This window comes from Thamnophis elegans, chromosome 9, assembly GCF_009769535.1.
Source record: "Thamnophis elegans isolate rThaEle1 chromosome 9, rThaEle1.pri, whole genome shotgun sequence".
Classification (NCBI taxonomy): domain Eukaryota; kingdom Metazoa; phylum Chordata; class Lepidosauria; order Squamata; family Colubridae; genus Thamnophis; species Thamnophis elegans.
This window is the reverse complement of record NC_045549.1, coordinates 38,835,793-38,850,637: the sequence shown is the minus strand read 5'-3', so window position 1 is coordinate 38,850,637 and position 14,845 is coordinate 38,835,793. Positions and strand designations below refer to the sequence as shown.

The 14,845-nt window shown below is 38.6% G+C and overlaps 1 protein-coding gene across 1 annotated transcript; it reads right to left on the bottom strand.

Annotated features, from left to right (window-relative positions):
* Positions 1-5,971: 5,971 nt before the first annotated feature.
* On the bottom strand, positions 5,972-6,352 carry LOC116513536 (small nuclear ribonucleoprotein Sm D1-like). The gene is given in 2 exon segments (XM_032224670.1): positions 5,972-6,084; positions 6,086-6,352. Coding segments are annotated over 2 exon segments (360 nt in total). The 3' UTR covers positions 5,972-5,991.
* Between the last annotated feature and the right edge of the window lie 8,493 nt (positions 6,353-14,845).

Here is a 14,845-nt window from a genome sequence, read left to right as displayed (position 1 = left end):
CCAAAACTATGCTTAAAGTTCCAATTTAATAAAGCAGGCATGTTGGCATAGAGCTATGCGATTCCGACTCTGGAAGTTACATCAGAATCCCACCCAGTTAAAAGTTCATGATCTTGCCCCCACACCCACAGTCCATCACATGGTCCCTTCTTCTTATTCCACGCTGGCGTCCACACCTAACTGCTTCCGTCCAGGTGTTCAGGTTTGGAAGACAAAAGATGACCTTGAGCTTCTAGGAAAGAATTTCTTATTTTAAAAACAACACATTCTACCCTTTGCTAAATCCTCCCCTTAATAAGAGTGTGGCAGGCCAAAGATTCTTAAAGGAACCGCCGCAGGCCTGACACAAACATTGTTTACTATAATTAAGATACCTACTATTTTAGTGTCTGTGTGTGTGTGTATGTGTGTGTGTATCTTGAAACCATAGTAATTTTTGCTACATATATTTTTCTTCCCAATTCCCAGCTATTTTCATCTACTTCTTACTATGCCTATTTTTCAGTGCTATACAGTTTGAAATATTAATATTTACCATACAAGGTATTTTCAAAGGAATAATTAGTGCCAGGTATTTAATCAAGTCTGAGCAAAAATGCATTTATATACTTTCACAAATATCTTGTTGCCAAATGGCAAAACATTACATTTCTTCTACTAAAAAGTATATCCTGAACATTTACCATATGTCCCACAAATCTTGATAAAAGTCTTTATAATCATTGAATTGCATCATAAGTAATAACAATAATGTATGTGTAGTTCCTGCCACTAAATTTCCTCTATAACTACATTAGATTATTAAATGTCATATATATCAACACTATATTAAATATTAATTCTTAATAATTTAATCCTTAATGAGCTTTGCCACTTTAGGTACAACTAGCTTAACAATCTTGGATATTTTAACTACCTTAATAACCCTGTAACAAATGTGCATCAATTTCCAGGTTTTTAAATATATATATTTCAATCCCATATATATATATAAGATTTTTACAACCCCCAGTATGCTCAAATATACACATACATACATACTTTGTTAGTATTGCTTTGCTCTAAGACAATGGATGTTAATTAACTTATGTGAATACAAATAAACATGAACTGGGTAAGTAGATGTCAATATAACCAGCAAAAACATTCTTTTAAGGAGGTAGGAAAGCATGGATTTGTCTAAGTTACATTATCTTCCCCAACCAGATCCTTTCAGTACTAGGTGATTTGAGAATAAAGTCCTTTGAATCTGAATGATACTATTTTCAAGAAAGGTGTATTTTGAATACTGTGGGTTCCTAAAGCAAATAGCTCCTATGATAGGACTTGTCTTTCAAAAAATGCCTGCTGTAGTCAATGTAGCCAATCATAAAAGACAAAGGAAACTGATGAGGTTCCTTATTGCCAGCTTCACTAACCCTGGCATCTTTTTTTTCCTTGTTAGTCTCCTTGCCTTCTACAAATATAGCCCCTTAATAAACCAGTTGGGCTAACATGGAACCCAAGGATTTTTTTTGTCTTTTAATGACCCCGTAATCCCTTGCATTGGGGCGGAGTTGGGGCAACTGAATGGAGCAGAATGTTTATTGGCTGGATGCCCTTCCTGTTGCCAATGCAGAGTTCACAGCTTATATTTACTCATTGTGCCCAGAGAGAGAGAAATATCTGCCGCTACCTAGTATTGAACTCACAACCTCCTGATTATGATGCAAGAGCTCCACCTCTAGGTGACTGCACCACAATGAAACCCAAGGACATTCTTGGACAAAATTTAACATTAAAACAGTATTTGTTTGAAACACACACAAACAAACACACACACAGAGAGAGAGAGAGAGAGAGAGAGAGAGAGAGAGAGAGAGAGAGGAGGGAGGAGAGAGAGAGAGAGAGAGAGAGAGAGAGAGAGAGAGAGAGAGAGAGAGAGACATGCTGTCAAAGGAGATATCTGTAGACATACAGTAGGTATATGAGGTGCACACTGGAATTCTCTAGCAGTCCATTTGAGAATTTTTGGATTTTTCCATACAAAGACAGAAATGCAAGCAAAAGCACACGGTCCTCTTGTTTGTTTCACACCTTACATTATTATTAAGGATATGATAAAGTCTGAAGAACCTTCTGTAATAAAGATACTAATATAATGTACATTGTCTTGATAGGTACGGAAACAATATTTCAAGACTGATGAAAGAACAGCATTTATGATATTAATGCAACATTGTATATATGTCTATTTTTTGGTAGCTGCTAATCACACATGTTGAATGGTAACATTATGCTGCGATACTAAGTACGCCCCAGAACAGTAAGTGCTATCAAAATCAGTGGGATTTACTTGCAAATGATTATGCATAGCTTTGAACTGAATCAGAAAGCTGTGCAGGTGACGAGCAGTACAATCCTACTTAGAATGGAAATGAGCAAGCAGCAGATAGGCTATTAGAGCTCCCTGAAGGCACCCTGCCTGCTGCTTCCTCAGTCCCAGCTATGCCTCTGCTACTTTGTGTCACTTGATTCCAATGATCTGACTTGCCTGGCTTTTCTGGTTATTCGTTATGGACTGTGGGTGGGCACTATAAACCTGGATAACACAAAGATAATGAAATACACAGTAAACAAAAATCTATTCTGCTGCTAATACAATGACCAAAGCGTTAGGCCTGCTGGGCAGCACATCATAAATAACCTGTTTGAAAATTCTATGACTTCTCTGATCTTTGCATAACTTGTAGAAAAAAATGCATATTGTTTTTGTAAATGTTAATAGTATATTTTGCAACAGCAAATATTCTCGTGTGTGTGTGTATGTGTGTATGTGTGAATGTGTGTATGTATGTATGTGTGTATGTGTGTATGTGTGTATGTGTGTATGTGTGTAAGTGTGTATGTGTATGTATGTATGTAGCGGCAGATATTTCTCTCTCTGGGTACAATGAGTAAATATCAGATGTGATCTCTGCATTGGGAACAAGAAGGGCATCCTGCCAGTGTGTGTGTGTGTGTGTGTGTGTATCTCAACTGTTTAGAAATCAACTGTTCCTAACATTACTGAGACCACTTTGACCTTTGCTTTCCACCTCCTCTCTAGTTCTTTCTTCAGACCCTGGTACTTGTCCAGCTTCTGATACCTTTCTTCCTGATGTTGATGTTATTTGGCACTACTACATCTATCATCAATATTGTCTTCAGATCTTCATCTATAACCACAGTGTTTAGTTTGTTGACCGGTACTTGCTTGTCCATCTGGATCTGGAAGTGCCACAACAATAGCAAAAGCAATAGCACTTAGATATACTGTATGTAGGCTTTACAACTTCTTTAAGTGGTTTGCCATGTCAGTATATTGCCCTCAACAATCTGGGTCCTCATTTTACTGACCTTGGAAGGATGGAAGACTGAGTCAACCTTGAGCTCATCAGGATCAAAGGAATCAAACTCCGGGCAGTGTGAGCAGAACTAGTCTGCAATAGTATATTCCCACCTGCACCACCACAGTTCTTATTCCTATTATTTTACATGATCTTCTGTGAAATCACCCATCTGGACATAAGTGGATCTACCCCATACACTATGCAGATGTTCCTGTCATCTTGAGGCTGGATTATTGTAACGCGCTCTACATGGGGCTACCCTTGAAAAGCGTCCAGAGACTGCAGTTAGTTCAGAATGCGGCCGCGCGGGTGATAGTGAGTGTGCAGAGGTACACCGATGTTACACCTATCCTCCGTGAGCTGCACTGGCTGCCTATTGGTCTCCGGACTCAATTCAAGGTGTTGGTTATCACCTTCAAAGCCCTACATGGCTTAGGGCCAGGATACCTTCGAGACCGCCTGCTGACGCATACCTCCCAGCGACCAGTAAGATCCCATAGATTGGGCCTCCTTCAGGTGCCATCGGCCATACAATGTTGGCTGACGGGCCCCCGGAGGAGAGCCTTCTCGGTGGCTGCTACGACTCTTTGGAACCAGCTCCCCCCGGAAATCCGGACCATACCCACTCTGATGGCCTTCAGGAAAGCCGTAAAAACTTGGCTGTTCCGGCAGGCCTGGGGCTGTTGACCTCATTATTGAGGTCCGGCCCCGACTAGAATGAATTTGATGTATGATTGTTGTTTTAAATTGTAATGTTTTTATGTTTTTTAAAATATTTTGTTTGTAAGCCGCCTGGAGTCCTTTGGGATTGGGCGGCATATAAAAGTTTTAAATAAAATAAAATAAAAATAAATAAATAAAATAACAATGCAACTTACTTGGTTGTGCATTCTGTGTATGCTGTATATCTTATCTACCACTATATATTGGACTGTTTGTGAACCCTCTTCATATCAGTGCCTTAGTGCTGTCTTTTAGACCAGACCTTTCCAGCCACTGGTAGGATTTCCCAATGTCTATCACCTCAGGTAACTGTCAATGGTCTGTCCCATCAGGGTCTTGTTTTGCCATGGCATTTTCTCAACTTGATCTTCTTCCCATGTCATTAAGGCATTCTCTCAGGAGCCCATCTTTGGGTGTAATCTTACTGATGTATTCCTGGATGTTCTGGATTTCATTTAGGACAGTGACTTTGACACTCCCCAGGCCTGGCCACCAGGTTTTCACATTGGCAGCTTCTGTGTCCTCCTTTGGCCAATTCATTATACCTACAGGATATCTGATGACTGGCAAGACACAAATGTTGATGGTATCGCTCTTCTTTCCATTAAGCTATCTTTTCATGACTTGTTCTATCCTTTGGAGGTACTTGGATGGTACAGTGCTCCTTGTCTTTTCATCATAGTTCCCATGTGATTATGATATACTAAGTTATTTGTAACTGACCTGTATGTCTGTCATGAAAATTGCTGCTAATTTGACTCTTAACTACCTTCCTTTTTTGCTTTACTTTTTAACTTCAGTTTACTACCATTCATCTATATCTCTGCAGTCCAAATGACAACCCAAAGTCCTCACTGTACATCTGTGTCAGGTGGCTCAGTCAATTAATGTCTCATTCAATCTTAGCATACAGCCTGATGTCATCCATACAGATAAGATGCTTGGTATTAGTTCCACTGTTGAACTTGTACCCATATTTAGTCTTTATGATTAAGTGACTGAAGGGGTTCAAGCATATGCAGAATAGCAATGGGGATAGTGCAATCATGTAGTATATTTATTTATTTATTGAATTTATATTGCTGCCTATTCGCCCATGGCAACTCAAGACAGCTTACAGAATATAAAACCACATTTAAAACAATAAAAACTAACAAAAAGAATCAAATAAATTAATATAGTACAATATAACAAAATCACCTCCCATCTTTCACCTCCTGCACTGGCAACAACAGATCACAGGAGCCATTTAATGGGCTCCATCCCACTCTGGGTTCTCCAGGCCTACTGGCAGAAACAGGTCTTCAGTGCCTTCCGGAAGAGTATTAGAGTGGGGCCCATTCTAATATCTGAGGGAATGATGTTCTAGAGAGAGGGAGCCACCATGGAGAAAGCCCTTCTTCTGCATCCCACTAGGTATATCTTCCTCGGGCATGGAACACTCAACATTCCCTGCTTCCCTGCTCTGATGCGTCAAGTAGATGTGATCAGGAAGAGATGATCCCTCTTATAACCTGGTCCAAAGTCATGAAGGGATTTAAAGGTGACAACAAGCACCTTGAATATGCTGCACTTGATGCCACTTGATCTCTACTTGATCTCCACTAGCCTTAAGTCAGCTGGGATGACTGTAGTTTAGTTTATCCATAATCTTTATCCATAATCAACAGCTGCTTTTTTCTGTAATAGAAGGGGTGATAGTGATTTTACATCTTCAGATTTGGATGTATATCCAGTTGTTCTAGTGTGTTCTAATATATAGTTAATCTATTTCAAGTTGTGAGAACAGCTTTCTCCCCCCCTCCCACATTTTCCACATTTGTTTATTAAAACTGATATAAAACCTGTTAAAAAACCCACTTGTTTGGGGCTTTTTAAAATAACAGATACAAAGAAATTATCGTCTTGGACCCCCTCTTCCTCTTCCACGCCCTCTTCCACGCCCTCTTCCTCTTCCACGTCCTCTACCTGCAACTGCTTCCCTTTTTTGGGGATTTGACTTTTGGTTCAACATCTACCAGCAAAGTATCAAGAGGTAAACTGTCTGGCAGAATAAAATATCTGATATTATTGCCTCGAATGCTCAATGTCTCCAACCGGACAGGTTCTCTATTCTTCAAAGTCATCTTTACAGCTTTAAGATGGATATTCATGCTGACATCCACTCCTGCAATGGTTCCATGTACCTGAGTCCCATTTTTCAGTTCAATGATGACAGTTTCATGACTAAGTTTCATAAGAAATTGCACGAGTTTCATGGCGGAAAGGCAACAGGGGCAGGAGAACAGCTTTCTTATTCACTATGTTGAAATGTTTAAAGCAGTAATTATTGCTTTTTCAGTTATTGTGCATGCAGGTCTTCTGTCCATCCATAGTTTCATACATCTCTCTCATTACGTCTATTATTGTTGTAGCATTCAATCAAATCCAGATTTTCTTGCCTTATCCAGCTTTAAATTTATTCTAATAGCTCATTTATTGTCAAATTGTCCTAGTTCCTCAATATGTGATAAGGATCTTATTAATCTAACTAATGTCTAAGTTGGCATGAATGTCCTAGTTCATATCACTCTAATATTTGAGATAAGCAGTGAAGCATTGAGGGAAGGTCTTTGACCAAGGACTGATAAGGTAGGTGTCAGCCAGAGGTAGGTTCTAATTTTTTAACTACCAGTTCCGGTGCGCTCCCGTGCGCATGCACAGAAACATTCAGGTGGGTGGGTGGAGCCTCCTGCCACCACTACTACTGGTTCGACTGATCCAGGCCAAACTGGCAGCAACCCACTTCTGGTGTCAGTTGACATTTGAACTCTAGTCCACTGCATCAAAGGAGGTGCTCTAACCATAATGCTATTCAACCATGAATTCATTCTCTCTCTCTCTCTCTCCCCCTGCCCTCTCTCTCCAGAAGAAATAAAAAATAGAAAAATGCAATTACAAAATAGTCATTTAATGTATTTAAAGGTTGTCACTTCTTCTTATATATCTTATATACAGTTGAAACTTGAAAAATCAGAATTCCGTGCAAAAGTTCATTTATTTCAATAATGCAACTTAAAAGGTGAAACTAATATATGAGATAGACTCATTACAAGCAAAGCAAGATAGTTCAAGCCGTGATTTGTCATAATTGTGATGATTATGGTTTACAGCTCATGAAAACCCCAAATCCACAATCTCAGAAAATTAGAATATTACATGCAATCAATAAAACAAGGATTGTACATAGAACAATATTGGATCTCTGAAAAGTATAAGCATGCATATGTACTCAATACTTGGTTTGGGCCCCTTTGCAGCAATTACTGCCTCAATGTGGTGTGGCATGGAAGCTATCAGCTTGTGGCACTGCTGAGGTGTCATGGAAGACCAGGATGCTTCAATAGCAACCTTCAGCTCTTCTGCATTGTTCGGTCTCATGTCTCTCATCTTTCTCTTGGCAATGCCCCATAGATTCTCTATGGGGTTCAGGTCAGGGAAGTTTGCTAGCAGATCTAGCACAGTAATCCCACAGTCATTGAACCAGGTTTTGGTGCTTTTGGCAGTGTGGGCAGGTTCCAAATCCTGCTGGAAAATGAAGTCAGCATCCCCATAAAGCTCATCTGCGGAAGGATGCATGAAGTCTTCCAAAATCTCCTGGTAGATGGCTGCGTTGACCCTGGACTTAATGAAGCACAGTGGACCAACACCAACAGATGACATGGCTCCCCCAATCAACACAGACTGTGGAAACTTCACACTGGACTTCAAGCATCTTGCAGTGTGTGCCTCTCCATTCTTCCTCCATATTCTGGGTCCTTAATTTCCAAATGAGATGCAAAAGTTGCTCTCATCAGAAAAGAGAACTTTGGACCACTGAGCAACAGATCAGATCTGTTTTTCTTTAGCCCAGGCAAATTTCTGACGTTGTTTGTTGTTCAGGAGCAGCTTGACAAGAGGAGTACGACATTTGAAGCCCATGTCCAGGATCCGTCTGTGTGTGGTGGCTCTTGATGCACTGACTCCAGCCTCAGTCCATTCCTTGTGAAAGTCCCCAACACTTTTGAATGGCATTTTCCTAACAATCCTCTCCAGGCTGCTGCTTGTAAACCCTTTTCTTCCACGTTTTTCCCTTCCACATAGCTTTCTATTAATGTGCTTTGATACAGCACTTTGGGAACATCCAACTTCTTTTGCAATTACCTTTTGAGGCTTTCCCTCCTTATGGAGGATGTCAACGATGGTTTTCTGCACAACTGTCAGTCACCAGTCTTTGCCATGATTGTGATTCCTATTGAACCAGATTGAGAGATCATTTAAAGGGTCAGGAACCCTTTACAGGTATTATGGCTTAATTAGCTGATTAGAGTAGGACACTTTGATCCTAGAATATTGCACCTTTTCACAATATTCTAATTTTCTGAGATTGTGGATTTGGGGTTTTCATGAGCTGTAAGCATAATCATCACAATTATGACAAATCATGGCTTGAACTATCTTGCTTTGCATGTAATGAATCTATCTCATATATTATTTTCACCTTTTAAGTTGCATTACTGAAATAAATGAACTTTTGCACGATATTCTAATTTTTTGAGTTTTACCTGTAAAGGCTCTATGGATTGCAATTATTCTTTTGCACATTGAAATGCTGCTTGACATTGCAACCTTTAAGTGATAAATAATGAGACCATGCAGTCATTGCCTTAAAATGTTTTGACAATTAACATCACCTGTATTGATCATATTGTTATAATAGTTTGTTATTACAATAGTAATATGAATCTAAAATTGGCCTAATGCAATGTCTTATTAAATAGTTCAGTACTTTGTGTTTCATATTAAATTGAATATTGTAGCATATCAGAATATAGAAATTCTTTCAGTTTATGTATTGCACAGCAGAAGGTTGAATATTAGATTTAGTTGGAAAGGTTACAAACATTATCACTATTAATCCTTCTCTTTCTTATGAACATCTAAAACAATATGATGTGAGGATATTGAAAATGTCCTATATATTGTATGCAGTTACATTTCAAGCTACTGTGTATTAGTTTCTATTTGGAGATGGTATTATTAGAAATGTGAATTCAGTAAATCAGAAAGTATGCATGTTGTATGCAGGATTGATATTTTAGAATGTAGAGCTAGTTTCTCCAGTTAGACTGCCTGTAGATGTCACTGGAGCGCTTTAACTCCCCTTTCTTGATTCTAATTTCTAGCTCCACTGCACTATGATTTAACAGAGCTTTGATGCTGATTTTGGCATATTCAGATCAGTTTCTTTTCTTTTTTTTCCTTACCCCACTCCTACAACTCTTAAAAGGATAATATGCTGCTTTTTCCAAGTCAATTAACATTTAGGGCACATCAAACTGGAAGATCAAAAGGTCAATTGTTGTAGGATGAGCTCAGAAACCTTCCTGGTTTAGTATTCATCCAAGGATTGAATATTGCTATACTAAAACAAACTATACTAAAACAGAGTAGAACAGAATAACATAGAATAGAATAAATCTTAATTAGCACATTTTCAAAATGATTTTGTTAGTGACTTCTAAAAATGTTCTTTCAAACTGTTGATAAATGTTATTGTTTCAAATTTGTGCTGGGTGTTACTATGCTAGATGGTATATAACTGCTATTTCATTGAATCCTCCAGACATTGGAACATCAGGACATTGATGTGAAAATTGTTGTCAAGCAAAACTTATAAAATAGAATTTTATTTAAATTGTTGCCATACATTACGTTAGTTTTCTGTTGTGACTCAGCAGATGTCTGCTGTGAGTCTTTTCGGGATACAAGATTCATTATGCAGCTGGGGCTGGTTAGAAGCAAGTTTGGGGATAAAAGGACGGATGCTGCCACGCCCTAGTCGCTGGAGTCAACGTTCCTTCGTGCGTGCCTTGGTTTGTACAACATTGTTTGATCATCAGTCGTGGTTTATGTAAGATTCACTTGGATAAGTGTTCTGTTTGTCTGTAACCCTGATTCGTAGAGACTTTGGGAAGAAGTGTTTTGCTTTCGTTTTCTTCAAATTGAGTTGCCATAAGAAAGATTTGTTTTCATTACGTTATCTGGTCAAAGACTTGTATTTATGTTATTTTTTTGGGCTTGAAGCCAGTTTGAATTGAGAACTGATAAAGAAAGACTTCCTTTTAAGTTTTGTCTGCCTGCATTTGTTAAGAGCCGTGAAGGGGGGACAGAACAGTTTTCTCTTTTTTAAAAAAGCAGGTAATATTCTGCTTGTCTTTTGTTCATGTAAATCAGCCCATAGTTTTATCTGCATTAACTTCCTATCCTTCATTAATTTATTCTTCATTAATTTATTGTGTGATATCCTTATTAACTGTTTCTTTAAATCGATTTAGTAGCAGTGCAACCAGGTGCATATTTTCTCAGAAGAAAATCTCATTGCACTCATTGAGGCATGCTCTGAGATCAGTCCACATAGATTGTGCCACAAAACTGCAATTCTATGCACAAATTGAGGATAAAATTCAGCAAGTATAATTAGGCAATTCTGTATAAGCATTCACAGATAGTACTATGAATGTAATTTGAGAGCAATTATACTTGAACCAAAAACTGCCTTTCTGATTTCTGCATTTGGTTTTACTTCTACAAATTATGCATCTACAACATATGGAGAGAGAGAGAGAACTGTATATTCCTGACCATGTATTTATCTGGCTAGTTCTAATTTTGAGTAGGACAATTGCTGTAGAATTGAAGTAAGAAGTCAGTTTCTCTCTTCTGATATTCTCAGCACAACATATTTCTTTCTTTAAAGAAATCACCAAAAATGCCTAAACAAATGGAATCAAACAGGCAACTCCTCAATATGTTGAAATAGTAGGGGTTGAAATAGTGCAGATAGGGGTGGGCTTCAAAATTTTTAGAAAGGGATTCTCTGCCCAGTTGCTGGGTAGGCGTGACCATGCTGGGTGTGGCCTAGTCAGCTTTCTCCACCATGGCAGGGGGGGAATTTTTGCCCTCCCCGGGCTCTGGAGGCTCGGACTGGAGCCTCCATGGAAAGGGCGCGGCGTGGCTTCTGAGCGATCCGCCGGCTTCTCCAGTTCCTGGCCCGCCTCCTCCAACAAACAATCCTGCTGCCCCGGCCTGCAGCCAGCCAGCCCACCCTCCCCCGCCTGACCTGCTCCCTGCCTGGACTCACTGCTCTTCTCCTCCTCCACCTCCTCCTCCGCCTCCTCCCCCGCCACCTCCTCGTCCCCACTCGGTGCTGGGCTGGCTGCAGGCCGGGGGCAGCAGGATTGTTCATCGGAGGAGGTGGGGGGGCAAGGCGGTGGAGCGCGACGATGGCGAGAAGCATCTCAGATAGAGCCGGGACACCCGGAAGGCAAGCCGGCACTTCGGCATTGCCTTTTTGCTTTTTAATTCTTTCTTAACTTTAAAAGGCAAAAAATTCCTTATGCAAAGGAGGCCCCGAGTTCTCTCGCCTCCTGCTTTGGTTAGCACTAAGCAGACACCAAGCCACTGTGACTTGAAATCTGGTAGCAACTACCCTAGCTTTAATTATTTAAAAAAAAATTATTTAAAATTCTTTCCTTTCCCTGAGGACACTGGTGAGGCCCCGCCTCCCTTGCCTCTAGTGACTGCACGTCCCTGCCCTGCATTTACCTGCATCAAAATGGGCCGCGTGGGGATTCCTAGGAGGGGAGGGGGCAGGGCCAGCCAGGAGTGGGATTTGGGGGTTCTCAAAACTGCACAGAATCTTAGCTAGAGGTTCTCCTGAACCCTTGAAAAACCCCAACTCCTGACTGCGGAGCCTTGCTATAGTTGAATTTTAATTTTCTCTTAAAGAATCACCTCAAAAAAAAGACAGTGTTACTATTGGAAGATTATTATTTTGTTTGTCTAAGTAGTATGAAAATATAAAAAAGCACAAGGAATTGAATGTACTGTATGTAATGAAGAACTTCTTATAACATATAGTATTATTTATATTTACACATAATATTGTATTTGGCATGATGTTCTGCTTTTTGCTATAAAATTCTCACTTGTTTAATGTGTTTTGATGGCAGGTAAAATGTATGATATAAAAGCTTATCATTTTCTTTTTACTTTTACATATGAGGCAAAACCTACCCATGTTTATTTCTTATTTTTTTCCTATTCTTAAATTAAAAAGAAAATCTTCAGCATGACCTACTTGGTGTTGAATTTATGGGCATCCATAAATTTGGAAAAACCCCAAACAAATCAAAGATAGCAGTGACAAACCATTTCTATACTGTTGCCAAGAAAACTTAGAAGCTCTATCTAAAAGTAAACTAGATTCAAAGGAGTCTTCTTTAAAAAAAACATGCAAAGTAACAGAAAACTTTGCAATAATTTTTTAATGGAGGTGAATTTCCTGAAAGGAAAAATGATTCTTAGCTAACTATAGCAATAGAAAATGAGCATCGTTTCAGTGTAAATAATTCCAATAACTTGAGTACATTCAATGACTTTTGTATTTGGGATTGTTTTCTACCAATCTACTTTATCACAAGCCTACACAATTCGATTTTTCTGGGTGTATATAGGTTTTTGTGGTTTAAATCAGAAGAAATATTGGTCTGATATAGAAAAGGACAAGAAGTAATTACAAGAAGGAGATTTTTTTAAGTGTAAACTTTTGAAGTTTTCTACTTTTGAAAAGAATGACTAGATGGATATTAAACCAGTAAGGTTTCTGAGGTCATCCTATAACAATTGACCTTTTGATCTTCCATTTTCATTTGCCCTAAATGTTAATTGACTTGGAAAAAGCAGCATATTATCCTTTTAAGAGTTGTAGGAGTGGGGTAAAAAAATCATGTTTTTTCCTTGATGAAGGTGAAGAAGACATTTTGCTTCTCATCCAAGAATCTTCATCGGTTCTGGTAGCGTAATGGGAACAATAGAAAGATTAATTCTGTCAGGATGAGATGGTGGTGGCTTTGAAAGGTTCCTATTTATTTGCAGTCATCTGGCACGCTCCCTGAGGGCTCTTGAGGTAACTTGGGGGTTTATCTGGGCCCATATCAGAGTACAAATGCGGTGGAATGTTCCAGCTGCCCAGTGTGGGCAGCTGGAAGATGAAGTCAGCATCCCCATAAAGCTTGTCTGCGGAAGGAAGCATGAACTGCTCCAAAATCTCCTGGCCACATTGACCCTGGTTTTAATGAAGCACAGTGGTCCAAAGTACTGTTGCTCAGTGGTCCAAAGTACTCTTTTCTGATGAGAACAACTTCTGCAAACAGCACCAAAAACTGGTTCAATGACTGTGGGATTACTGTGCTTGATTGGCCAGCAAACTCACCTGACTTTAATCCCATAAAGAATCTATGAGGCATTGCCAAGAGAAAGATGAGAGACATGAGACCGAACAATGCAGAAGAGCTGAAGGCCACTATTGAAGCATCCTGGTCTTCCATAACACCTCAGCAATGCCACAGGCTGATAGCTTCCATGCCATGCCACATTGAGGCAGTAATTGCTGCAAAAGGGACCCAAACCAAGTACTGAGTACATATGCTTATACTTTTCAGAGGTCCGATATTGTTCTATGTATAATTCTTGTTTTATTGATTGCATGTAATATTCTAATTTTCTGAGATGGTGGATTTGGGGTTTTCATGAGCTGTATGCCATAATCATCACGATTATGACAAATCACGGCTTGAACTATCTTGCTTTGCTTGTAATGAGTCTATCTCATATATTAGTTTCATCTTTTAAGTTGCATTACTGAAATAAATGAACTTTTGCACGGTATTCTAATTTTTCGAGTTTCACCTGTATATCAGTTTTGAGTTTCACCTGTATATCAGGATTGTATTACTTTCTTGTATAACCAGATATAACATACAATGAAATCTAGATAACACTATCACCAACAAAAAATATTTAATACAGCCTTTTTCACTTTTCTACTGTGCTTTGAATAATCATTATCATTAATTTCATTTCTTGGAAGGTGTCAGTCAAAATACTTATTTTCTTGCCCCTAAGGATATAAGTACCATTTACTCTCATTTCTGGAAAAAAATTATTTCAAGATGTCATAAAGCTCCAGATACTGTTATTCATAATTATTGAATTATGATAGGTCTGACTTACCAAATTCATTTAAAATGGAGGCTGCATTTGGTGCATCTTTCACTTAGTCAACAAATTATGGTTTTCATTTGTCATAGAATTTAGTTTTTACAATATTGATCAATTTTCACCAGGACTTTTGTCAAAAATTTTAAAACAAGTGAGATAGTCAAATTCTGTTATTGATAAGGCAGAATAGTTTAGTTTTAGATCTTTAGCTTATGGTTTTAGATCACATTCTAGAATGAAAAGAAATGCAACAGAATATATGGAATGCCAGATTCCATTCAGATTCATCATTTTAAATGTTTTTATCTGCTACAATAGTTTAATTAGAGAAGTCTCCTTTTGGTAGAAGCATTTGTATAATGTTAATGAAACTGAGGAGCATGAAATGTGGTTTCCCTGTTTTTAAATGAAGCTACTTTTAGAGAAATAAATGAGAAATGAAGAAATTGTTGAATTCACAGTGCATGAAATTAAGACAGCCCAGACTTTATTGGCAACATTTTTCTTTTATGGAGTTTTTTTCAATATATATTTTGATGGCTATAGAATTGAGTAGTAATGGGATAGTGGTTAGATTGTGTTTGCTTTCTTTTTTCATACAGGGACTTTTGGGCGGCAATACAAATGGAAAATTCATATTTTGCACTTTATGCTTTGATCATGAAAAT